The sequence below is a fragment of the Chamaea fasciata genome, unplaced genomic scaffold (assembly GCF_029207755.1).
Source record: "Chamaea fasciata isolate MVZ Bird 193981 ecotype frontalis unplaced genomic scaffold, bChaFas1.0.hap1 SCAF_475, whole genome shotgun sequence".
Lineage (NCBI taxonomy): Eukaryota > Metazoa > Chordata > Aves > Passeriformes > Sylviidae > Chamaea > Chamaea fasciata.
Window position 1 is genome coordinate 51,602 of NW_027094560.1, and position 25,678 is coordinate 77,279.

The window sequence follows — 25,678 nt, forward strand, 5'->3', positions numbered from 1 at the left end:
ATGGGGAAACAATGGGAATGCTGATGGGAAACAATGGGAATGCTGACGGGGAACAATGGGAATGCTGACGGGAAACAATGGGAATGCTGATGGGGAAACAATGGGAATGCTGATGGGGAAACAACGGGAATTCTGATGGGGAAACAATGGGAATGCTGACGGGAAACAATGGGAATGCTGACAGGGAAACAACGGGAATTCTGACAGGAAACAATGGGAATGCTGATGGGGAAACAATGGGAATGCTGACGGGGAACAATGGGAATGCTGATGGGGAAACAATGGGAATTCTGATGGGGAAACAATGGGAATGCTGACAGGGAAACAATGGGAATGCTGACGGGGAAACAATGGGAATGCTGACGGGAAACAATGGGAATTCTGACAGGAAACAATGGGAATGCTGACGGGGAAACAACGGGAATGCTGACGGGGAAACAATGGGAATGCTGACGGGGAACAATGGGAATGCTGACGGGGAAACAATGGGAATGCTGACGGGAAACAATGGGAATGCTGACGGGAAACAATGGGAATGCTGATGGGAAACAATGGGAATGCTGACGGGAAACAATGGGAATGCTGACGGGGAAACAATGGGAATGCTGACAGGGAAACAATGGGAATGCTGACAGGGAAACAATGGGAATGCTGACGGGGAAACAATGGGAATGCTGACGGGGAACAACGGGAATGCTGACGGGGAAACAATGGGAATGCTGACGGGGAAACAATGGGAATGCTGACGGGGAAACAATGGGAATGCTGACGGGAAACAATGGGAATGCTGACGGGAAACAATGGGAATGCTGATGGGAAACAATGGGAATTCTGATGGGGAAACAATGGGAATTCTGACAGGGAAACAATGGGAATGCTGACAGGGAAAATGGAAATTTCAGAGGGAAGACAAAAATCACGGAGGGGAAACAATGGGATCTACGTGGGGGAAAATGGGATGAATTCCCAGTCTGCTCCAGCCCCTCCCAATCCATCCCAGTTCTCTCCCAGTTCTCTCCCAGTTCCCTCCCAGTCTATCCCAGTCCCTCCCAGTTCCCTCCCAGTCTATCCCAGTCCCTCCCAGTCCATTCCAGTCTATCCCAGTCCCTCCCAGTTCCCTCCCAGTCCCTCCCAGTCCATCCCAGTCCCTCCCAGTCCATTCCCAGTCCATCCCAGTTCTCTCCCAGTCCCTCCCAGTCCATTCCCAGTCCCTCCCAGTCCATTCCCAGTCCCTCCCAGTCCATTCCCAGTCCATCCCAGTTCTCTCCCAGTCCCTCCCAGTCCATCCCAGTCCCTCCCAGTCCATTCCCAGTCCATCCCAGTTCTCTCCCAGTCCATCCCAGACCCTCCCAGTCCATTTCCAGTCCCTCCCAGTCCATCCCAGTCCCTCCCAGTTCCCTCCCAGTCCATCCCAGTCCATTCCCAGTCCCATCCCAATCCCTCCCAGTCCCTCCCAGTCCCTCCCAGTCTATCCCAGTCCATTCCCAGTCCCTCCCAGTCCCTCCCAGTTCCGTCCCAGTCCCTCCCAGTCTATCCCAGTCCATTCCCAGTCCCTCCCAGTCCCTCCCAGTCCCTCCCAGTCCATCCCAGTCCATCCCAGTCACCTCCATGTTGCCGTTCTCCCGGGCCAGCACGCACCAATGGGAGGGCTCGGGGCTCAGGGGGGGCGGGTCCCTCTCGGGGGCTCCCGCCCGCCGCGGCTCCTCCCTGGGCGGGGAGCGGCCCGAGGCGCCCGAGTCCCCGTAGAGCATCTCCTCCTCGTCGTCCACGGAGTCACTGAGCAACAGCCGGGATTACACACACCTGGGCACACCTGGGCACACCTGGGCACACCTGGGCACACCTGGGGACACCTGGGGACACCTGGGGACAGCTGGGCACACCTGGGCACACACCTGGGGACACCTGGGGACACCTGGGCACACCTGGGAACACACCTGGGGACACCTGGGGACACCTGGGGACAGCTGGGCACACCTGGGGACACACCTGGGGACACCTGGGGACACCTGGGCACACCTGGGAACACACCTGGGGACACCTGGGCACACACCTGGGGACACCTGGGCACACCTGGGGACACCTGGGCACACCTGGGCACACCTGGGGACACCTGGGGACACCTGGGCACACCTGGGGACACCTGGGGACACACCTGGACACACCTGGGGACACACCTGGACACACCTGGGGACACACCTGGGGACACCTGGGGACACACCTGGACACACCTGGGAACACCTGGGGACACACCTGGGGACACCTGGGGACACACCTGGGGACACCTGGGGACACACCTGGACACACCTGGGAACACCTGGGGACACCTGGGGACACCTGGGCACACCTGGGCACACCTGGGGACACACCTGGGGACACCTGGGGACACCTGGGGACACACCTGGGGACACACCTGGGGACACCTGGGGACACACCTGGGGACACCTGGGGACACACCTGGGGACACCTGGGAACACCTGGGGACACCTTTGGGGGGCCGGGGACACCTTGGGAACCCACCAGGGCCAATCTGGGAGGGTGGCAAACACCTGGGGGACACACCTGGGACCACCTGGAGATCCGGGGACACCTCGGGGACACCCTGGGGACACCTTTGGGGGCTGGGGACACCTCGGGGACACCCCGGGGACACAGGTGACCCACCTGAGGTCCTGGATGAGGGTCTCGGCCTCGGCGTGGGGGCGGGGCGGGGGCTCCTCGCGGGGGGCGCGGCTCTCGGTGGTGAACATTCCGGAAACGTCCCGGTACAGGCAGAGCGCCGTCACCCGCGATTGCTGCCGGGGGACAGCGGGGACACCGTTGGGGACAGTGGGGACAGTGGGGACACCATTGGGGACAGTGGGGACACCGTTGGGGACAGTGGGGACACCATAGGGGACAGTGGGGACACATTGGGGACAGCGGGGACACCGTTGGGGACAGTGGGGACAGTGGGGACAGCGGGGACATCATAGGGGACAGCGGGGACATCATTGGGGACAGTGGGGACAGCGGGGACACCATTGGGGACAGTGGGGACACCATTGGGGACAGTGGGGACACATTGGGGACAGCGGGGACATCATTGGGGACAGTGGGGACACCATTGGGGACAGTGGGGACAGTGGGGACACCATTGGGGACAGTGGAGACACCGTTGGGGACACTGGGGACACCGTTGGGGACAGTGGGGACGTCATTGGGGACAGTGGGGACACCACTGGGGACAGCGGGGACACATTGGGGACAGTGGGGACATTGGGGACACCATTGGGGACAGTGGGGACATCATAGGGGACAGTGGGGACACCACTGGGGACAGCGGGGACACCGTTGGGGACAGTGGGGACAGTGGGGACAGCGGGGACATCATAGGGGACAGCGGGGACACCATTGGGGACAGTGGGGACACCATTGGGGACACCATTGGGGACAGTGGGGACATCATTGGGGACAGTGGGGACACATTGGGGACAGAGGGGACACCATTGGGGACAGTGGGGACACATTGGGGACACCGTTGGGGACAGTGGGGACACATTGGGGACAGTGGGGACACCATAGGGGACAGTGGGGACACCGTTGGGGACAGTGGGGACACATTGGGGACAGTGGGGACAGTGGGGACATCATTGGGGACAGTGGGGACACCATTGGGGACAGTGGGGACACATTGGGGACAGTGGGGACAGTGGGGACATCATTGGGGACAGTGGGGACACCATTGGGGACAGTGGGGACACATTGGGGACAGTGGGGACAGTGGGGACACCATTGGGGACAGTGGGGACACCATTGGGGACAGTGGGAACAGTGGGGACACCATTGGGGACAGTGGGGGGACATTGGGGACGTTGCGGACATTATGGCGACACTACGGGATTGGGGACACTGGCGACATTGGTGACACAGGTGACACTCACGTGTGACACGGGCGGGCGGAGCAGGGCCGGGCGGGGTTGGGGACAGTCACGGGCACTTGGGGACACGGGTGACACTCACGTGTGACACGGGCGGGCGGAGCAGGGCCGGGCGGGGTTGGGGACAGTCACGGGCACTTGGGGACACGGGTGACACTCACGTGTGACACGGGCGGGCGGAGCAGGGCCGGGCGGGGTTGGGGACAGCCAGGGGCACTTGGGGACACGGGTGACACTCACGTGTGACACGGGCGGGCGGAGCAGGGCCGGGCGGGGCTGGGGACAGCCAGGGGCACTTGGGGACACGGGTGACACTCACGTGTGACACGGGCGGGCGGAGCAGGGCCGGGCGGGGCTGGGGACAGTCACGGGCACTTGGGGACACGGGTGACACTCACGTGTGACACGGGCGGGCGGAGCAGGGCCGGGCGGGGTTGGGGACAGCCAGGGGCACTTGGGGACACGGGTGACACTCACGTGTGACACGGGCGGGCGGAGCAGGGCCAGGCGCGGGGCGCGGCCGCCGTAGGCGTCGCCCTTGAGGGTGAAGGTGGCCAGGTGACCGTCGGCGCTGAGCAGCACGCCGAAGGGATCGGCCACGGCGCAGTGCACGATGGGAGAGCCCAGGTCCACCGGGACAAAGTGCAGCTGCGTCACTGAGGGGACAGCCGGGGACAGCGGGGTCACGGCGGGGTCACGGCGGGGTCACGGCGGGGTCACGACCCCTGTGTCAGCGTCACACCCCGTGTCACTGTCACACCCTCTGCTTGTCACATCCCCTGTGTCACCTGCACGATGAACTGGCCCTGGCCCCGGTGTGTCCCTGTCCCCAGGTGTGTCCCAGGTGTGTCCCCAGGTGTGTCCCCAGGTGTCCCAGGTGTCCCCAGGTGTGCCCAGGTGTGTCACTCACCGCCCTGCAGCAGCCGCAGCCCCAGCGGTGACACCTGCACGATGAACTGGCCCTGGCCCAGGTGTGTCCCTGTCCCCAGGTGTGTCCCAGGTGTGTCCCAGGTGTCCCAGGTGTGTCCCAGGTGTGTCCCCAGGTGTGTCCCAGGTGTCCCCAGGTGTGCCCAGGTGTGTCACTCACCGCCCTGCAGCAGCCGCAGCCCCAGCGGTGACACCTGCACGATGAACTGGCCCTGGCCCAGGTGTGTCCCTGTCCCCAGGTGTCCCCAGGTGTGTCCCAGGTGTGTCCCCAGGTGTGCCCAGGTGTGTCACTCACCGCCCTGCAGCAGCCGCAGCCCCAGCGGTGACACCTGCACGATGAACTGGCCCTGGCCCAGGTTGCCGGCGAACACGGTCGGGCCCTGCGTGGCGAAGCCGCTCGTGTCCAGCTCCAGGATCTCCTGGCCCGTCTGCAGGATCTGGGGACATCGTCGGGGACATCGTCGGGGACATCGTTGGGGACACCGGGGACAGCAGGACGTGGCGCCCCCCCCCCCAGGTCCGGGCCAGGTGCCATCCCCAGGAGGGACACGGGGACAAGGAGGGGACACCGGACCCAGGCCAGGTGAGCCCCCAAAGGCAGGTCGTCGTCACTGAGGGGACATTGGGGACATTGGGGACGCCAGGTGCGAGCAAGGAGTGTCCCCAATGTCCCCGTGACATCGTGGGCCTGTAATGACCCTGGGATGTCACCATGCACCCAGGATGTCACCACGACGTCCCCGTGATGTCCCCAGTGTCCCCCCAGTGTCCCCAGTGTCCCCAGTGTCCCCAGTGTCCCCAGTGTCCCCATTGTCCCCAATGTCCCCAGTGTCCCCAATGTCCCCGTGACATCGTGGGCCTGTAATGACCCTGGGATGTCACCACGCACCCAGGATGTCACCACGACGTCCCCGTGATGTCCCCGGTGTCCCCAGTGTCCCCAATGTCCCTGTGATGTCCCCAGTGTCCCCAGTGTCCCCATTGTCCCCAGTGTCCCCAATGTCCCCAGTGTCCCCAGTGTCCCCAGTGTCCCCAGTGTCCCCAGTGTCCCCACTGTCCCCAGTGTCCCCAATGTCCCCACTGTCCCCGGTGTCCCCATTGTCCCCATTGTCCCCACTGTCCCCAGTGTCCCCAGTGTCCCCTCACCATGGTGGAGTCCTCCCGGCTCAGGATCAGGAACCCGTGACGTTCTCCGTCCTCCTCGGAACTTTCCGGAGCCGGCGCCGCCTCAGGCTCCGCCCCCGTCCCCGGGGCCACCTCCGGCTGCGGGGACACAGCGGGCGTGGGGACGGGGGCACGGCGGGGACGGCGACGCGGCGGCGCCGGGGGACGCGCGGGGGACGCACCTGCTCCCGCGGCGCGGGCGCGGTGACCGTCCACATGTCGTAGCAGCCGGGCAGCTCGAAGGTGGTGACAACCTGGGGCCGGATGCTGCGCTGGGGACAGGGACAGCGTCACACAGGGATGGGGACAGGGGACAGTGTCACACAGGGACAGGGGACAGGGGACAGGGGACAGGGGACAGGGGACAGCGTCACACAGGGACAGGGGACAGGGGACAGGGGACAGGGGACAGCGTCACACAGGGGACAGCGTCACACAGGGGACAGGGGACAGCGTCACACAGGGGACGGGGACAGCGTCACACAGGGACAGGGGACAGGGGACAGGGGACAGGGGACAGGGGACAGGGGACAGCGTCACACAGGGACAGGGGACAGGGACAGGGGACAGGGGACAGCGTCACACAGGGACAGGGGACAGGGACAGCGTCACACAGGGGACAGCGTCACACAGGGACAGGGGACAGGGAACGGGACAGCGTCACACAGGGACAGGGGACAGGGGACAGGGGACAGGGGACAGGGGACAGGGGACAGCGTCACACAGGGGACAGGGACAGGGAGGGGACAGCGCTCCGGGGACAGCGCAGCGCTCCGTTCTACGGGGCGGCCCCCGGGTTTTTGGGGTGTCGCTGTGGGGCGCGGGCAGGTTTGGGATTTGGGGGTTGGGAGATTTGGGGGTCAGGCAGGTTTGGGGTGTTTTTGGTTTTTTGGGGGGTTTTTTGGGGGAATTTTGGGGGAGGTTTTTTGGGGTTTTTCGGAGGTTTTTTGGGTTTTTTTTGGTTTTGGGGGGTTTTTTGGGGGTTTTTGGGGGTTTTTTGGGGGGTTTTTTGGGTTTTTGGGTTTTTTTGGGGGGGGTTTTGGGGTGTTTCGGGGTGTTTTGGGGTGTTTTTGGGTGTTTTGGGGTGTTTTTGGGTGTTTCGGGGTGTTTTGGGGTATTTTTGGGTGTTTTGGGGTGGTTTGGGGTTTTTGGGGTGGTTTGGGGGTTTTTTGAGGGTTTTTTGGGGTTTTTTGGGGGGTTTTGGGGGTTTTTTTGGGTTTTTTGGGGGGTTTTTTGGGGGGTTTTGGGGGGTTTGGGGTTTTTTGGGGGATTTTTTGGGGTTTTTTGGGGTTTTTTGGGGGTTTTTTTGGGGTCTTTTTGGGGGTTTTTTGGGGGGTTTTTTGGGGTTTTTTTGGGTTTTTTTGGGGGGGTTTTTTTGGGGGGTTTTGGGGGGTTTTTGGGGTGTTTTGGGCTTTTTGGGGTTTTTTGGGGGTTTTTTTGGGGGTTTTTTGAGGGTTTTTTGGGGGTTTTGGGGGGATTTGGGGTTTTGAGAGTTCAGGGGGATTTGGGGTTCAGGGCGTTTGGAGTTTTGGGGGGATTTGGGGTTTTTGGGGTTCAAGGGGATTTGGAGTTCTGGGGTTTTGGGGGCATTTGGGGTTTTTGGGGTTTGGGGTTTTTTTGGGAGGATTTGGGGTTCAGGGGGATTTGGAGTTTTGGGGTTTTTTGGGGGTTTTGGGGGTTTGGGGTTTTTGGGCTCGGGGAGTTTTGGGGTGCGGGGCGGTTTGGGGGTTTTTAGGGTTCAGGGTGTGGCAGCTTTGGGGTTCCCGGGCGGTTTTGGGGGTACAGGAGGGTCTCAGGGGTGGCTTGGGGGATTTTTTGGGGTATTTTGGGGTGTTTTGGGGTGTTTTGGGGTGTTTTGGGGTGTTTTGAGGTGTTTTGGGGTCTTTTGGGGTGTTTTCGTGGTGTTTTGGGGTATTTTGGGGTGTTTTTGGGGTGTTTTTGGGGTATTTTTGGGGTGTTTTGGGGTATTTTTGGGATGTTTTGGGGTGTTTTGGGGTGTTTTGGGGTATTTTTGGGGTATTTTCGGGGTGTTTTGGGGTGTTTTTGGGGTGTTTTGAGGTATTTTTGGGGTGTTTCGGGGTGTTTTGGGGTGTTTTTGGGGTGTTTTTGGGGTATTTTTGGGGTGTTTTGGGGTATTTTGGGGTGTTTTGGGGTGTTTTGGGGTGTTTTGGGGTATTTTTGGGGTATTTTCGGGGTGTTTTGGGGTATTTTGGGGTGTTTTGGGGTGTTTTCGTGGTGTTTTGGGGTATTTTTGGGGTGTTTTTGGGGTATTTTTGGGGTGTTTTGGGGTATTTTGGGGTGTTTTGGGGTGTTTTGGGGTGTTTTGGGGTATTTTTGGGATGTTTTGGGGTGTTTTGGGGTATTTTGGGATGTTTTGGGGTGTTTTGGGGTGTTTTCGTGGTGTTTTGGGGTATTTTGGGGTGTTTTTGGGGTGTTTTTGGGGTATTTTTGGGGTGTTTTGGGGTATTTTGGGGTGTTTTGGGGTGTTTTGGGGTGTTTTGGGGTATTTTTGGGGTATTTTCGGGGTGTTTTGGGGTGTTTTTGGGGTGTTTTGAGGTATTTTTGGGGTGTTTCGAGGTGTTTTGGGGTGTTTTGGGGTGTTTTGGGGTATTTTTGGGATGTTTTGGGGTGTTTTGGGGTATTTTTGGGATGTTTTGGGGTGTTTTGGGGTGTTTTGAGGTGTTTTGGGGTCTTTTGGGGTGTTTTCGTGGTGTTTTGGGGTATTTTGGGGTGTTTTTGGGGTGTTTTTGGGGTATTTTTGGGGTGTTTTGGGGTATTTTGGGGTGTTTTGGGGTGTTTTCGTGGTGTTTTGGGGTATTTTTGGGGTGTTTTTGGGGTATTTTTGGGGTGTTTTGGGGTATTTTGGGGTGTTTTGGGGTGTTTTGGGGTGTTTTGGGGTATTTTCGGGGTGTTTTGGGGTATTTTCGGGGTGTTTTGGGGTGTTTTGGGGTATTTTTGGGTGTTTTGGGGTGTTTTGGGGGTATTTTCGGGGTATTTTGGGGTGTTTTTGGGGTGTTTTGGGGTGTTTTGGGGGTATTTTGGGGTGTTTTTGGGGTGTTTTGGGGTGTTTTTGGGGTATTTTGGGGTATTTTGGGGTGTTTTGGGGTGTTTTTGGGGTGTTTTGGGGTGTTTTGGGGTGTTTTGGGGTATTTTGGGGTGTTTTTGGGGTATTTTGGGGTATTTTGGGGTGTTTTGGGGTGTTTTGGGGTATTTTGGGGTGTTTTTGGGGTATTTTGGGGTATTTTGGGGTGTTTTTGGGGTATTTTGGGGTATTTTGGGGTGTTTTGGGGTGTTTTTGGGGTATTTTCGGGTGTTTTGGGGTACCTGCAGCACGGTGAGCGCCCCGTTCTTGCCGTAGCCCGAGCACAGGACGATCTCCAGGTCGGGCTCGGGGCTGTTCTGGAACTGTGGGAGACAACGGGGTCACGGTTGGGGTCATGGTTGGGGGTCACGTTTGGGGTCAGGGGTCACGTTTGGGGTCACGGTTGGGGTCAGGGGTCAGTTTTGGGGTCACGTTTGGGGTCAGGGGTCAGTTTTGGGGTCATGTTTGGGGTTTGGGGTCAGGGTTTGGGGTTTGGGGGTTGGGGTCAGCTTTGGGGTCAAGTTTGGGGTGAATTTTGCGATATTTTGGGGTGGATTTTGGGGGATTTTGGGGTTTTGGGGTGAATTTTGGGGGTTTTGGGGTTTTTGGGGTGAATTTCGGGGTTTTTGGGGTTTCTGGGTGAATTTCGGGGGTTTTGGGGTTTCTGGGTGAATTTTGGGGATTTTGGGGGTTTTGGGGGTGAATTTCGGGGGTTTTGGGTGGATTTTGGGGGTTTTGGGGTGAATTTTGGGGATTTCGGGGTTTTTGGGGTTTCGGGCCCCTCACCTCCTCGGACAGGAAGGCCGGCTCCCCCATGGCGGCGTTGGCGCAGGGCCCGATGTTGAGGATGCTGTCACACACCTGGGGACACAGGTGACACACAGGTGACACACAGGTGACACACAGGTGACACACAGGTGACACACAGGTGACAGGGAGGTGACACAGGTGACACACAGGTGACAGGGACCTGACACAGGTGACACACAGGCGACACACAGGTGACACAGGTGACACACAGGTGACACACAGGTGACAGAGGTGACACACAGGCGACACACAGGTGACACACAGGTGACACAGGTGAGCCCCAGGTGAGCCCCAGGTGACAATACCTCGAAGGAGTAGGTGGCCAGCTGCGTCCCCGAGGCGGCCTCGCTGCCGTACACCTCGATCTCGTCCACCTCGTCCTGCGCCGGCGGCTTCCCACCTGCCACGGGGACACACCTGTCACCTGGGCCACCTGGGCCACGCCCCGCCACAGGGACACACCTGTCACCTGGGCCACCTGGGCCACGCCCCTGGAGACAGGGACCCACCTGTCACCCCCCTGTATCCCCAAGTGTCCCCCAGGTGTGTCCCAGGTGTCCCCAGGTGTCCCCAGCTGTCCCCAGGTGTCCCCAGGTGTCCCAGGTGTCCCCCACGTGTGTCCCCAGCTGTCCCCAGGTGTCCCCAGCTGTCCCCAGCTGTCCCCAGGTGTCCCCCACGTGTGTCCCCCACGTGTGTCCCCAGGTGTCCCCAGGTGTCCCCAGGTGTGTCCCCACCTGCCCACGGCCCCGTCGGCTCCGAGCGTTTCTTCTTCACCGGCGGCTCCTCCTGCTGGGGGAGGGACAGGGACAAGTTTGGGGATCCCCGGGTGGATTTGGGGGTCTCCAGGTGTGATTTGGGACCCCCCCAGGTGTGTTTATAACCCCCCCAGGTGTGTTTATACCCCCCCAGGTGTGTTTATAACCCCCCCAGGTGTGTTTATACCCCCCCAGGTGTGTTTATAACCCCCCCAGGTGTGTTTATAACCCCCCAGGTGTGTTTATAACCCCCCCAGGTGTGTTTATACCCCCCCAGGTGTGTTTATAACCCCTCCAGGTGTGTTTATAACCCCCCAGGTGTGTTTATAACCCCCCAGGTGTGTTTATAACCCCCCCCAGGTGTGTTTATACCCCCCCAGGTGTGTTTATAACCCCCCCAGGTGTGTTTATAACCCCCCAGGTGTGTTTTGAGCCCCCCAGGTGTGTTTGAACCCCCCCAGGTGTGTTTATAACCCCCCCAGGTGTGTTTGAACCCCCCCAGGTGTGTTTATAACCCCCCCAGGTGTGTTTATAACCCCCCCAGGTGTGTTTGAACCCCCCCAGGTGTGTTTATAACCCCCCCAGGTGTGTTTATAACCCCCCAGGTGTGTTTATAACCCCCCCAGGTGTGTTTATAACCCCCCCAGGTGTGTTTATAACCCCTCCAGGTGTGTTTATAACCCCCCAGGTGTGTTTATAACCCCCCCAGGTGTGTTTATAACCCCCCAGGTGTGTTTATAACCCCCCCAGGTGTGTTTATAACCCCCCAGGTGTGTTTATAACCCCCCCAGGTGTGTTTATAACCCCCCAGGTGTGTTTTGAGCCCCCCAGGTGTGTTTATAACCCCCCCAGGTGTGTTTATAACCCCCCCAGGTGTGTTTGAACCCCCCCAGGTGTGTTTATAACCCCCCCAGGTGTGTTTATAACCCCCCCAGGTGTGTTTATAACCCCCCAGGTGTGTTTGAACCCCCCCCAGGTGTGTTTGAACCCCCCCAGGTGTGTTTATAACCCCCCCCAGGTGTGTTTGAACCCCCCCAGGTGTGTTTGAACCCCCCCAGGTGTGTTTATAACCCCCCAGGTGTGTTTATAACCCCCCCAGGTGTGTTTATAACCCCCCAGGTGTGTTTGAACCCCCCCAGGTGTGTTTATAACCCCCCCAGGTGTGTTTATAACCCCCCAGGTGTGTTTATACCCCCCCAGGTGTGTTTGAACCCCCCCAGGTGTGTTTATAACCCCCCCAGGTGTGTTTGAACCCCCCCAGGTGTGTTTATAACCCCTCCAGGTGTGTTTATAACCCCCCCAGGTGTGTTTATAACCCCCCAGGTGTGTTTATAACCCCTCCAGGTGTGTTTATAACCCCCCAGGTGTGTTTATAACCCCTCCAGGTGTGTTTATAACCCCCCCAGGTGTGTTTATAACCCCCCAGGTGTGTTTATAACCCCTCCAGGTGTGTTTATAACCCCCCCAGGTGTGTTTATAACCCCCCAGGTGTGTTTATAACCCCTCCAGGTGTGTTTATAACCCCCCCAGGTGTGTTTATAACCCCCCAGGTGTGTTTATAACCCCTCCAGGTGTGTTTATAACCCCCCCAGGTGTGTTTATACCCCCCCAGGTGTGTTTATAACCCCCCTCAGGTGTGTTTATAACCCCCCCAGGTGTGTTTGAACCCCCCCAGGTGTGTTTGAACCCCCCCAGGTGTGTTTATAACCCCTCCAGGTGTGTTTATAACCCCCCCAGGTGTGTTTATAACCCCCCAGGTGTGTTTATAACCCCTCCAGGTGTGTTTATAACCCCCCCAGGTGTGTTTATAACCCCCCTCAGGTGTGTTTATAACCCCCCAGGTGTGTTTGAACCCCCCCAGGTGTGTTTATAACCCCCCAGGTGTGTTTATAACCCCCTCAGGTGTGTTTATAACCCCCCAGGTGTGTTTATAACCCCTCCAGGTGTGTTTATAACCCCCCAGGTGTGCCTTGAGCCCCCCCAGGTGTGTTTATAACCCCCCAGGTGTGTTTATAACCCCCCCAGGTGTGTTTATAACCCCTCCAGGTGTGTTTATAACCCCCCAGGTGTGCCTTGAGCCCCCCCAGGTGTGTTTGAACCCCCCCAGGTGTGTTTATAACCCCCCAGGTGTGTTTATACCCCCCCAGGTGTGTTTATAACCCCCCCAGGTGTGTTTATAACCCCCCCAGGTGTGTTTATAACCCCCCCAGGTGTGTTTATACCCCCCCAGGTGTGTTTATAACCCCTCCAGGTGTGTTTATAACCCCCCAGGTGTGCCTTGAGCCCCCCCAGGTGTGTTTGAACCCCCCCAGGTGTGTTTATAACCCCCCAGGTGTGTTTATACCCCCCCAGGTGTGTTTATAACCCCTCCAGGTGTGTTTATAACCCCCCAGGTGTGTTTATAACCCCCCCAGGTGTGTTTATAACCCCCCAGGTGTGTTTATAACCCCCCCAGGTGTGTTTATAACCCCCCCAGGTGTGTTTGAACCCCCCCAGGTGTGTTTATAACCCCCCCAGGTGTGTTTGAACCCCCCCAGGTGTGTTTATAACCCCCCCAGGTGTGTTTGAACCCCCCCAGGTGTGTTTATAACCCCCCAGGTGTGTTTGAACCCCCCCAGGTGTGTTTATAACCCCTCCAGGTGTGTTTATAACCCCCCAGGTGTGCCTTGAGCCCCCCCAGGTGTGTTTGAACCCCCCCAGGTGTGCCTTGAGCCCTCACCTGCCTGTCCGGCCCCTCCTTGCCCGGCCCGGCCGGCGCCTCCTGCAGTTTCTCCGTGTACCTGAGCAGCAGCGAGTTCCCCAGGCGGGAGCCCAGGAAGAGATAACCCGGCTCCAGGGGCACCATCTGCGGACACAGGGGGGCCAGGTGGGCCCAGGTGTGTCCCCAGGTGCCCCCCAGGTGTGCCCAGGTGTGTCCCCAGGTGCCCCCCAGGTGTGCCCAGGTGTGCCCAGGTGCTTACACAGGTGGTGAGGACGGAGGCGGCGGCTTTGTCGAAGTGGAAGGAGCGCACGGAGCGCATCCCGTCGGTGATCAGCGTCAGCACGTAGCTGGGAGACACGGGGGACACCTGAAACACCTGAAACACCTGAGATACACCTGGGGACACCTGGGGACACCTGGGGACACCTGGGGACACCTGAAACACCTGAAACACCTGAGACACACCTGGGGACACCTGGGGACACCCCAAACACCTGAAACACCTGAAACACCTGAGATACACCTGGGGACACCTGGGGACACCTGGGGACACCTGGGGACAACTGGGGACACCTGAAACACCTGAAACACCTGAGATACACCTGGGGACACCTGGGGACACCTGGGGACACCCCAAACACCTGAAACACCTGAGGGACACCTGGGGACACCTGGGGACACCTGGGGACACCTGGGGACACCCCAAACATCTGAGATACACCTGAGATACACCTGGGGACACCTGAAACACCTGGGGACACCCGAAACCCCACAGGGACACTCCAAAACACCTGGGGACACCTGGGGACACCCCAAAATTCCATGGGGACACCCCGAAACCCCACAGGGACACCCCAAAACACCTGGAGACACCCTGAAACACCTGGGGACACCTGGGATACACCTGGGGACACTTGGGGATACCTGGGGACACCCCAAAATCCCACAGGGACACCCCAAAACACCTGGGGACGCCTGGGGTCACCTGGGGGGACACCTGGGGACACCCGAAACACCTGGGGACACCTGGGCACACCTGGGCACACCTGGGCACACCTGGGGACACCTGGGGACACCCCAAACCCCCCCGGCCCCCCCAGCCTCACATCTCGCCCCCCTTGAGGGAGATGACCATCTTGTCATAGGAGATGAAGGTGGCCTGGGCGCAGTCCAGAGTCATCCTCACGCCCTCCTGGACACCTGGGGACGGGGACAGGCGGTGACACCGGGGAGGGGAGGGGGAGGAGGAGGAGGAGGAGGCCGAAGAGGAGGACAAGGAGGATTATTCGGACGAGGAAGATGACGAGGAGGATGAGGCTGAGAACGAAGGAGGAGGATGAAGAGGAGGAGGAGGAGGACAAAGACGAGGAAGATGAGGACGAGGCTGAGGGTGACGACGAGGAAGAGGACGAGGAGGATGAGGAGGAGGAGGAGGAGGATGACGAGGCTGAGAGGGAGGATGAGGCTGAAGAAAAGGCTGAGGATGAAGATGAGGAAGGTGAGGCGGAGGGTGAGGATGAAGAGGATGATGAAGATGATGAAGATGAGGCTAAGGATGAAGATGAGGCGGAGGGTGGGGATGAAGATGAGGAAGATGAGGGTGAGGATGAAGCTGAGGTGGAGGGTGAGGGTGAAGAGGATGATGAAGATGATGAAGATGAGGCTGAAGATGAAGCTGAGGCGGAGGGTGAGGGTGAAGAGGATGATGAAGATGATGAAGATGAGGCGGAGGGTGAGGATGAAGAGGATGAAGATGAGGCTGAAGATGAAGCTGAGGCGGAGGGTGAGGGTGAAGATGAGGAAGATGAGGGTGAGGATGAAGAGGATGAAGCTGAGGCGGAGGGTGAGGGTGAAGAGGATGAAGATGAGGCTGAAGATGAAGCTGAGGCGGAGGATGAGGATGAAGATGATGATGAAGATGATGAAGATGAGGCGGAGGATGAAGAGGAGGAGGAGGGTGAGGATGAAGAGGATGAAGCTGAGGTGGAGAATGAGGATGAAGATGATGATGAAGATGATGAAGCTGAGGCAGAGGGTGAGGGTGAAGAGGATGATGAAGATGATGAAGATGAGGCTGAGGATGAAGCTGAGGCGGAGGGTGGAGACGAGGAGGAGGATGAGGACGCAGGCGAGGCCGAAGGCGGGGTCCCTTACGCAGCGGGAAGACGGTGGTGCCGCAGGTGAGGCTGTTGAGGGCGACGCCGTAGGGCGGCACGCTCTGGTTCAGGTACAGCAGGGAGTTCACGGCGAAGATCACCACGCCCCCTGTGACACGGGGACGGCGTCAGTGTCACCGTCGGTGTCACCGTCAGTGTCACCGTCAGTGTCACCGTCAGTGTCACCGTCGGTGTCACCGTCAGTGTCACCGTCAGTGTCACCGTCAGTGTCACCGTCAGTGTCAGTGTCACCATCAGTGTCACCGTCAGTGTCATTTGCAGTGTCACTGTCACCGACAGTGTCAGTATCACAGTCAGTATCAGTTCCAGTGACACCGTCAGTGTCATTGTCAGTGCCAGTGTCAGCGCCACTGTCAGTGTCACCATCAGCGTCAGTGTCACCGTCGGTGTCAGTGTCACCGTCAGTGTCATTGTCAGTGCCAGTGTCACAGTCAGCGTGTCACCGTCAGCGTCAGTGTCACCTCCTGTGACACGTGAACATTATCATTGCCACCGTGTCACTGTCACTGTGTCACTGTCACTATCCCTGTGTCACTGTCACTGTGCCACTGTCACTGTCCCTGTCCCTGTGTCACTGTCACTGTCACTGTCCCTGTGTCACTGTCCCTGTGTCACTGTCCCTGTCACCGTGTCACTGTCGCTGTCACTGTCCCTGCGTCACTGTGCCGCTGTCCCTGTCACTGTGTCACCGTCACTGTGTCCCTGTCCCTGTGTCCATGTCCCTGTCCCTGTGTCACTGTCCCTGTCACCGTGTCACCGTCGCCGTCACTGACCGATGGGCTTGGGGACAGGCAGGGCCTGCGTACAGTCGAAGGGCAGCGAGCTCAGGGACCCTGTCACTGTCCCTGTGTCACTGTGTCACTGTCACCGTGTCCCTGTGTCACTGTGTCCCTGTCACTGTGTCACTGTCCCTGTGTCACTGTGTCACTGTCACTGTCACTGTGTCACTGTCACTGTGTCACTGTCCCTGTCCCTGTCCCTGTGTCACTGTCACTGTCCCTGTGTCACTGTCACTGTCACTGTGTCACTGTTGCTGTGTCACTGCCACTGTGTCACTGTTGCTGTCACCATGTCACTGTCACTGTCCCTGTCCCTGTGTCACCGTCACTGTGTCACTGTCCCTGTCACTGTGTCCCTGTCACCGTCACTGTGTCACTGTCGCTGTCACTGTCCCTGTGTCACTGTCACTGTCCCTGTATCACTGTCCCTGTCACTGTCACTGTCACCATGTCACTGTCACTGTGTCACTGCGTCACTGTCACTGTCACTCTGTCGCTGTCCCTGTCACTGTCACCGTGTCACTGTCCCTGTCACTGTGTCCCTGTCCCTGTGTCACCGTGTCCCTGTGTCCCTGTCACCGTGTCACCGTCGCTGTGTCGCCGTCACTGACCGATGGGCTTGGGGACAGGCAGGGCCTGCGTACAGTCGAAGGGCAGCGAGCTCAGCGACCAGATGACGGGGTGGACGCGCTGCAGGATGTTCAGCGAGATGGCCACGATGCTGCACGTGTCCTGCCGCACCGCCACCCGCCTGCGGGGACACCTGTGTCACCTGTGTCACCTGGGGGTCACCCCCACACACACCCAGAGCGCACACACGCGTGTCCTGCCGCACCGCCACCCGCCTGCGGGGACACCTGTGTCACCTGTGTCACCTGGGGGTCACCCCCACACACACCCAGAGCGCACACACGCGTGTCCTGCCGCACCGCCACCCGCCTGCGGGGACACCTGTGTCACCTGTGTCACCTGGGGGTCACCCCCACACACACCCAGAGCGCACACACGCGTGTCCTGCCGCACCGCCACCCGCCTGCGGGGACACCTGTGTCACCTGTGTCACCTGGGGGTCACCCCCACACACACCCAGAGCGCACACACGCGTGTCCTGCCGCACCGCCACCCGCCTGTGGGGACACCTGTGTCACCTGGTGTGACCTCTGACCCCTCTCGGGCCTGTCACCCCTCTGGGGACACCCCAATGTCCCCCGGTGGTGACCTCTGACCCCTCTCGGACCTGTCACCCCTCTGGGGACACCCCAATGTCACCCTGAGGTGACCTCTGACCCCTCTCGGGCCTGTCACCCCTCTGGGGACACCTGTGTCACCTGGTGTGACCTCTGACCCCTCTCAGACCTGTCACCCCTCTGGGGACACCCCAATGTCCCCCAGTGTGACCTCTGACCCCTCTCAGGCCTGTCACCCCTCTGGGGACACCCCAATGTCCCCAGGTGTGACCTCTGACCCCTCTCGGGCCTGTCACCCCTCTGGGGACACCCCAATGTCCCCCGGTGTGACCTCTGACCCCTCTCGGGCCTGTCACCCCTCTGGGGACACCCCAATGTCCCCCGGTGTGACCTCTGACCCCTCTCAGGCCTGTCACCCCTCTGGGGACACCCCAATGTCCCCAGGTGTGACCTCTGACCCCTCTCGGGCCTGTCACCCCTCTGGGGACACCCCAATGTCCCCCGGTGTGACCTCTGACCCCTCTCGGACCTGTCACCCCTCTGGGGACACCCCAATGTCCCCAGGTGTGACCTCTGACCCCTCTCAGGCCTGTCACCCCTCTGGGGACACCCCAATGTCCCCAGGTGTGACCTCTGACCCCTCTCAGGCCTGTCACCCCTCTGGGGACACCCCAATGTCCCCAGGTGTGACCTCTGACCCCTCTCGGGCCTGTCACCCCTCTGGGGACACCCCAATGTCCCCCGGTGTGACCTCTGACCCCTCTCGGGCCTGTCACCCCTCTGGGGACACCCCAATGTCCCCCGGTGTGACCTCTGACCCCTCTCGGGCCTGTCACCCCTCTGGGGACACCCCAATGTCCCCAGGTGTGACCTCTGACCCCTCTCGGGCCTGTCACCCCTCTGGGGACACCCCAATGTCCCCCGGTGTGACCTCTGACCCCTCTCGGGCCTGTCACCCCTCTGGGGACACCTGTGTCACCAGGTGTGACCTCTGACCCCTCTCGGGCCTGTCACCCCTCTGGGGACACCCCAATGTCCCCAGGTGTGACCTCTGACCCCTCTCAGGCCTGTCACCCCTCTGGGGACACCCCAATGTCACCCTGAGGTGACCTCTGACCCCTCTCGGGCCTGTCACCCCTCTGGGGACACCCCAATGTCCCCAGGTGTGACCTCTGACCCCTCTCGGGCCTGTCACCCCTCTGGGGACACCCCAATGTCCCCCGGTGTGACCTCTGACCCCTCTCGGGCCTGTCACCCCTCTGGGGACACCCCAATGTCCCCCGGTGGTGACCTCTGACCCCTCTCGGGCCTGTCACCCCTCTGGGGACACCCCAATGTCCCCCGGTGGTGACCTCTGACCCCTCTCGGGCCTGTCACCCCTCTGGGGACACCCCAATGTCCCCAGGTGTGACCTCTGACCCCTCTCGGGCCTGTCACCCCTCTGGGGACACCCCAATGTCCCCCAGTGTGACCTCTGACCCCTCTCAGGCCTGTCACCCCTCTGGGGACACCCCAATGTCCCCCGGTGTGACCTCTGACCCCTCTCGGGCCTGTCACCCCTCTGGGGACACCCCAATGTCCCCCAGTGTGACCTCTGACCCCTCTCAGGCCTGTCACCCCTCTGGGGACACCCCAATGTCCCCAGGTGTGACCTCTGACCCCCAAAGTGGGCAGTGACCCCCGGCAGGGCGTGGGACCCCTCCTGAGACCCCAAATTCTCTCCAAACCACCCCAAAATCGCCTGAAAGCCCCAAAACTCCCTCCAAATACCCCCAAAATTCCCCAAAATTCCCCCCAAACACCCTGAAAACTCCCAAAATTCCCTCCAAATAGCCCCAAAACTCCCAAAAATTTCCCCCAAACCTCCAAAATTCCCAAAAATTCCCCCCAAAACTCCCAAAATTCCCTCCAAACCCCAAAAATTCCCTTCAAACACCCCAAAACTCCCAAAATTCCCCCTAAAATTCCCAAAAATTCCCCCCAAAACTCCCAAAACTCCCAAAAATTCCCTCCAAACTCCCCCAAACACCTCAAAATTCCCTCCAAACACCCCAAAACTCCCAAAAATTCCTCCAAACCTCAAAAATTCCCTCCAAATACCCCCAAAATTCCCAAAAATTCCTCCAAAACTCCCCAAAATTCCCCCCAAACCTCCCAAAAATTCCCCCCAAACACCCCAAAACTCCCAAAAATTCCTCCAAAAACCCCAAAATTCCCTCCAAATATCCCCAAAAACTCCTCAAATTCCTCCAAACACCCCAAAATTCTCCCCAAACACCCCAAAACTCCCAAAATTCCCTCCAAAAACCCCAAAATTCCCCACAAAAAGCCCCAAAACTCCCAAAAATTCCCCCCAAACTCCCAAAATTTCCCCCAAAATTCCCCAAAATTCCCTCCAAATTCCCAACTTTCCCCCCGCCGACCCGGGCCAGGTCTGGTTGGGCTCGAAGAGGATCAGCAGCGTGGGCCTGGGAACTGCTGGGGGCCGGGACCCCCAAAAACTCCTCAAATTCCCCCCAAAACACCCCAAAATTCCCCAAAATTCCTCCAAAACTCCCAAAATTCCCTCCAAACTCCCCCAAACACCCCAAAATTCCATCCAAACATCCCAAAATTCCCAAAAATTCCCCCCAAAAACCCAAAAATTCTCCCCAAACAGCCCCAAAACTCCCCAAAATTCCCCCCAAACAGCCCCAAAATTCCCCAAAATTCCCCCAAATTCCCAAAAATCCCCCCAAATTCCCAACTTTCCCCCCGCCGACCCGGGCCAGGTCTGGTTGGGCTCGAAGAGGATCAGCAGCGTGGGCCTGGGAACTGCTGGGGGCCGGGACCCCCAAAAACTCCTCAAAATTCCCCCAAAACTCCTCAAAATTCCCCCAAAACTCCCTCCAAACCCCCCAAAATTCCCCAAAATTCCCCAAATTCCCTCCAAACTCCCAAAATTCCCTTCAAACACCCCAAAACTCCCAAAAATTCCCTCCAAACTCCCCCAAACACCCCAAAACTCCCCAAAATTCCCCTCAAAACTCCCAAAATTTCCCCCAAAAACCCCAAAATTCCCTCCAAACACCCCAAAATTCCCAAAAATTCCTCCAAACCCCAAAAATTCCCTCCAAATACCCCCAAAACTCCCAAAAATTCCCCCCAAACCCCCAAATTCCCTTCAAACCCCCAAAATTCCCCAAAATTCCCCCCAAATTCCCAATATTCCCCCCAAAATTTCCCCAAAATTCCCCCAAATTCCCAAATCCCCCCAAATTCCCAACTTTCCCCCCGCCGACCCGGGCCAGGTCTGGTTGGGCTCGAAGAGGATCAGCAGCGTGGGCCTGGGAACTGCTGGGGGCCGGGACCCCCAAAAACTCCTCAAATTCCCCCCCAAAACTCCCAAAATTCCCAAAAATTCCTCCAAAACTCCCAAAAATTCCCTCCAAACTCCCCCAAACACCCCAAAATTCCCTCCAAACACCCCAAAATTCCCAAAAATTCCTCCAAACCCAAAAATTCCCTCCAAATACCCCCAAAACTCCCAAAAATTCCCCCCAAACCCCCCAAATTCCCTTCAAACCCCCCAAAATTCCCCAAAATTTCCCCCAAATTCCAAAATTCCCCCCAAAATTCCCTCCAAAAACCCCAAAAATTCCCCCAAATCCCCCCAAATTCCCAACGTTCCCCCCGCCGACCCGGGCCAGGTCTGGTTGGGCTCGAAGAGGATCAGCAGCGTGGGCTCGTAGTAGCCGTGCAGGAACTGCATGTCGACGATGTTGAGCAGTTTCTCGTCCAGCTCCCGCACGTCGATGATGTAGCTGGGCAGGAAGCTGGATTTCTGCCTGCCGGCCGGGGGGAAAACGGAGCCGGGTTTATTTGGGGTTTTTTTTGGGGAAAACGGGGGATTCTCCCGAGGTTTTTTATTTTTTGGGATGAGGGCCGGCTCACCCTTCTCCCACGGGCCCCTCGTGCTCGTCGGCCAGCGAGTCGCGGCGGAAGGGCAGCACCACCAGGCGGGTGCCGTAGATCAGCATCACGGCGCAGCGCCCGTCGGGGTCCACGCGGACGCGCGGGGTGTGCACGTTCTGCACGAAGCCGTCCTGGGGGAGGAAAACGAGAAAAAAAAAATAAAAATCGGGAATTTCGGGGGGGGTTGGGAGAGAATCCGGAGCCAGGGGAATCCCAGAATCCATCCTGGGGGGAAAAAATTGGGAATTCAGGGGGTTTGGGATGGGCCTGGAATGTCAGAATCCATCCCAGAGTGAGCCCAGAGCCAAACTCGGGGGGTGTGAGCATTCGGGACAAAGATATCCTGGGAAAAATTGGGAATTCAGGGGGTTTGGGATGGGTCTGGAATGTCAGAATCCATCCCAGAGTGAGCCCAGAGCCAAACTCGGGGGTGTGAATGTTCTGGACGAAGAGATATCCTGGGAAAAATCGGGAATTTCGGGGGGTTGGGAGAGAATCCGGAGCCAGGGGAACCCCAAAATCCATTCTGGGGGGAAAAAATTGGGAATTTAGGGAGTTTGGGATGGGCCTGGAATGTCAGAATCCATCCCAGAGTGAGCCCAGAGCCAAACTCGGGGGTGTGAGCATTCGGGACAAAGTTATCCTGAAAAAAATGGGAATTTGGAGTCACTCTGGGATCAGGGATATCCCAAAATCCATCCCAGAGTGAGCCCGCACCAAAACTCGGGGGTATGTGAACATTCAGGACAAAGATATCCTGGGAAAAATTGGGAATTCAGGGGGTTTGGGATGGGCCTGGGACCCCAAAATCCATCCCAGAGCTCCCAGTGCACGTTCTGGACAAAGTTATCCAGGAAAAATGGGAAATCAGGGATTTGGGATAACTCTGGGAACCCCAAATCCATTTTGGGGTGAAATCCAGGGATTTGGGAGAACTCTGGGACCCCAAACCCGTTTTGGGGTGAAATCCAGGGATTTGGGATAACTCCGGGAACCCCAAACCCGTTTTGGGGTGAAATCCAGGGATTTGGGATAACTCTGGGAACACCAAACCCGTTTTGGGGTGAAATCCAGGGATTTGGGATAACTCTGGGAACCCCAAACCCATTTTGGGGTGAAATCCAGGGATTTGGGATAACTCTGGGAACCCCAAACCCGTTTTGGGGTGAAATCCAGGGATTTGGGATAACTCCGGGAACCCCAAACCCGTTTTGGGGTGAAATCCAGGGATTTGGGGCTCACCCTCAGCTCGGGCTCCTCGAAGTAGTGCAGGGACAGAGTCTTGAGGTCGTGAGTGCCGGGGTCGTACTCCACCACCGAGAGCTGCGGGGAAAAACACCCAAAAACGGGTGAAAACACCCCAAAAAACGGGTGAAAACACCCCAAAAATGGGTGAAAACACCCCAAAAATGGGTGAAAACACCCCCAAAAATGGGATAAAACACCCCAAAACCGAGTGAAAACGCCCCAAAAACGGGTGAAAACACCCCAAAAAACGGGTGAAAACACCCCAAAAAACGGGTGAAAACACCCCAAAAATGGGATAAAACGCCCCAAAAATGAGATAAAAACACCCCAAAACCGAGTGAAAACGCCCCAAAACCGAGTGAAAACGCCCCAAAAACGGGTGAAAACACCCCAAAAACGGGTGAAAACACCCCAAAAATGGGATAAAACGCCCCAAAAATGAGATAAAACACCCCAAAACCGAGTGAAAACGCCCCAAAAACGGGTGAAAACACCCCAAAAATGAGATAAAACGCCCCAAAAATGAGATGAAACACCCCAAAAATGGGATAAAACACCCCAAAAAACGGGTTAAAACACCCCAAAAATGAGATAAAACACCCCAAAATTGAGATGAAACACCCAAAAAATCAGGTTTAAAACACCCCAAAACCGAGTGAAAAACGCCCCAAAAACGGGTGAAAACACCCCAAAGCAGGATAAAACACCCCAAAAATGGGATAAAACACCCCAAAATGGGATAAAAACACCCCAAAATTGAGATAAAACACCCAAAAACCAGGTTAAAACACCCCAAAAACGGGTTAAAACGCCCCAAAATGGATAAAACGCCCCTAAAAATGAGTAAAAACACCCCAAAAATATCTTAATACTCCCCAAAAATGAGATAAAACACCCCAAAAATGGGTTAAAACAGCCCAAAAATGGGTTAAAACAGCCCATAAAATGAGTTAAAACACCCCAAAAAATGAAACAAAACACCCCAAAATCGGGTCAAAGCCCCCAAATCGGTCAAAACTCCCCAAAATCGGGTCAAAACACCCCAAAATCGGGTCAAACCCCCCAAAATCGGGTCAAAACCCCCCAAAATCGGGTCCGAACACCCCAAAATTGGGTCAAACCCCCCAAAATCGGGTCAAACCCCAAAATCGGGTCAAAACCCCCAAAATCGGGTCAAAACCCCCCAAAAAATGAGTTAAAACACCCAAAATCGGGTCAAATCCCCCAAAATCGGGTCAAAACCCCAAAATCGGGTCAAAACCCCCCAAAATCGGGTCAAAACCCCCCAAATCGGGTCAAACCCCCCAAAATCGGGTCAAACCCCCAAATTGGGTCAAAACCCCCCAAAATCGGGTCAAACCCCCCAAAATCGGGTCAAACCCCCCAAAATCGGGTCAAAACCCCCAAAATCGGGTCAAACCCCCCAAAATCGGGTCGTCAAACCCCCAAAATCGGGTCAAACCCCCCAAAATCGGGTCAAACCCCCCAAAATCGGGTCAAACCCCCCAAAATTGGGTCAAAACTCCCCAAACTCGGGTCAAACTCCCCAAAATCGGGTCAAAACCCCCAAAATCGGGTCAAACCCCCCAAAATCGGGTCAAACCCCCCAAAATCGGGTCAAACCCCCAAAATCGGGGTCCAAACCCCCCAAAATCGGGTCAAACCCCCCAAAATCGGGTCAAACCCCCCAAAATCGGGTCAAACCCCCAAAATCGGGTCAAACCCCCCCAAAATCGGGTCAAAACCCCCAAAATCGGGTCAAACCCCCCAAATCGGGTCAAACCCCCCAAAATCGGGTCCGAACACCCCAAAATTGGGTCAAACCCCCCAAAATCGGGTCAAACCCCAAAATCGGGTCAAAACCCCCAAAATCGGGTCAAAACCCCCAAAAAAATGAGTTAAAACACCCAAAATCGGGTCAAATCCCCCAAAATCGGGTCAAAACCCCAAAATCGGGTCAAAACCCCCCAAAATCGGGTCAAAACCCCCCAAATCGGGTCAAACCCCCCAAAATCGGGTCAAACCCCCCAAATTGGGTCAAAACCCCCCAAAATCGGGTCAAACCCCCCAAAATCGGGTCAAACCCCCCAAAATCGGGTCAAAACCCCCAAAATCGGGTCAAACCCCCCAAAATCGGGTCAAACCCCCAAAATCGGGTCAAACCCCCAAAATCGGGTCAAAACCCCCCAAAATCGGGTCAAACCCCCAAAATTGGTCAAAACTCCCCAAACTCGGGTCAAACTCCCAAAATCGGGTCAAAACCCCCAAAATCGGGTCAAACCCCCCCAAAATCGGGTCAAACCCCCCAAAATCGGGTCAAACCCCCAAAATCGGGTCAAACCCCCCCAAAAATCGGGTCAAAACCCCCCAAAATCGGGTCAAACCCCCAAAATCGGGTCAAACCCCCCCCAAAATCGGGTCAAAACCCCCAAAATCGGGTCAAACCCCCCAAAATCGGGTCAAACCCCCCAAAATCGGGTCAAACCCCCAAAATCGGGTCAAACCCCCAAAATTGGGTCAAAACCCCCAAAATCGGGTCAAAACCCCCAAAATTGGGTCAAAACCCCCCAAAATCGGGTCAAATCGGGTCAACCCAAAATCGGGTCAAACCCCCAAAATCTGGTCAAAACCCCCAAAATCGGGTCAAACACCCCCAAAATCGGGTCAAAACCCCCCAAAATCGGTCAAACCCCCAAAATCGGGTCAAACCCCCCAAAATCGGGTCAAACCCCCCAAAATCGGGTCAAACCCCCCAAAATCGGGTCAAACCCCCAAAATCGGGTCAAACCCCCCAAAATCGGGTCAAACCCCCCAAAATCGGGTCAAACCCCCAAAATCGTGTCAAACCCCCAAAATCGGGTCAAAACCCCCCAAAAATCGGGTCAAACCCCCCAAAATTGGGTCAAAAACCCCCCAAAATCGGGTCAAACCCCCCAAAATCGGTTCAAACCCCCCAAAATCGGGTCAAACCCCC

At 57.5% G+C, this 25,678-nt stretch overlaps 2 protein-coding genes across 2 annotated transcripts in view; both read right to left on the bottom strand.

Annotated features, from left to right (window-relative positions):
- CPSF1 (cleavage and polyadenylation specific factor 1) overlaps positions 1 to 22,934 on the bottom strand; it is a gene marked incomplete at its 5' end in the record, with an annotated part of 46,470 nt that extends 23,536 nt beyond the window's left edge. The window contains 18 exons of the mRNA XM_066208795.1: positions 1,605 to 1,776; positions 2,665 to 2,795; positions 4,398 to 4,576; positions 5,143 to 5,284; positions 5,994 to 6,110; positions 6,194 to 6,283; positions 9,336 to 9,416; positions 9,880 to 9,954; positions 10,209 to 10,303; positions 10,638 to 10,692; positions 13,378 to 13,503; positions 13,619 to 13,706; positions 14,466 to 14,559; positions 15,514 to 15,624; positions 16,927 to 17,066; positions 21,183 to 21,329; positions 21,436 to 21,587; positions 22,699 to 22,934. Coding sequence (XP_066064892.1) covers positions 1,605 to 1,776; positions 2,665 to 2,795; positions 4,398 to 4,576; positions 5,143 to 5,284; positions 5,994 to 6,110; positions 6,194 to 6,283; positions 9,336 to 9,416; positions 9,880 to 9,954; positions 10,209 to 10,303; positions 10,638 to 10,692; positions 13,378 to 13,503; positions 13,619 to 13,706; positions 14,466 to 14,559; positions 15,514 to 15,624; positions 16,927 to 17,066; positions 21,183 to 21,329; positions 21,436 to 21,587; positions 22,699 to 22,934 — 2,231 coding nt within the window. The remainder of the gene's footprint in view (positions 1 to 1,604; positions 1,777 to 2,664; positions 2,796 to 4,397; positions 4,577 to 5,142; positions 5,285 to 5,993; positions 6,111 to 6,193; positions 6,284 to 9,335; positions 9,417 to 9,879; positions 9,955 to 10,208; positions 10,304 to 10,637; positions 10,693 to 13,377; positions 13,504 to 13,618; positions 13,707 to 14,465; positions 14,560 to 15,513; positions 15,625 to 16,926; positions 17,067 to 21,182; positions 21,330 to 21,435; positions 21,588 to 22,698) is intronic.
- Positions 14,572 to 15,507, bottom strand: LOC136305531 (ATP synthase subunit a-like; the record flags this gene model as incomplete). Its single annotated transcript, XM_066208788.1, has 1 exon — positions 14,572 to 15,507. A coding segment is annotated over one exon (936 nt), but the record flags the coding sequence as incomplete, so codon positions are not given.
- Positions 22,935 to 25,678: the final 2,744 nt, after the last annotated feature.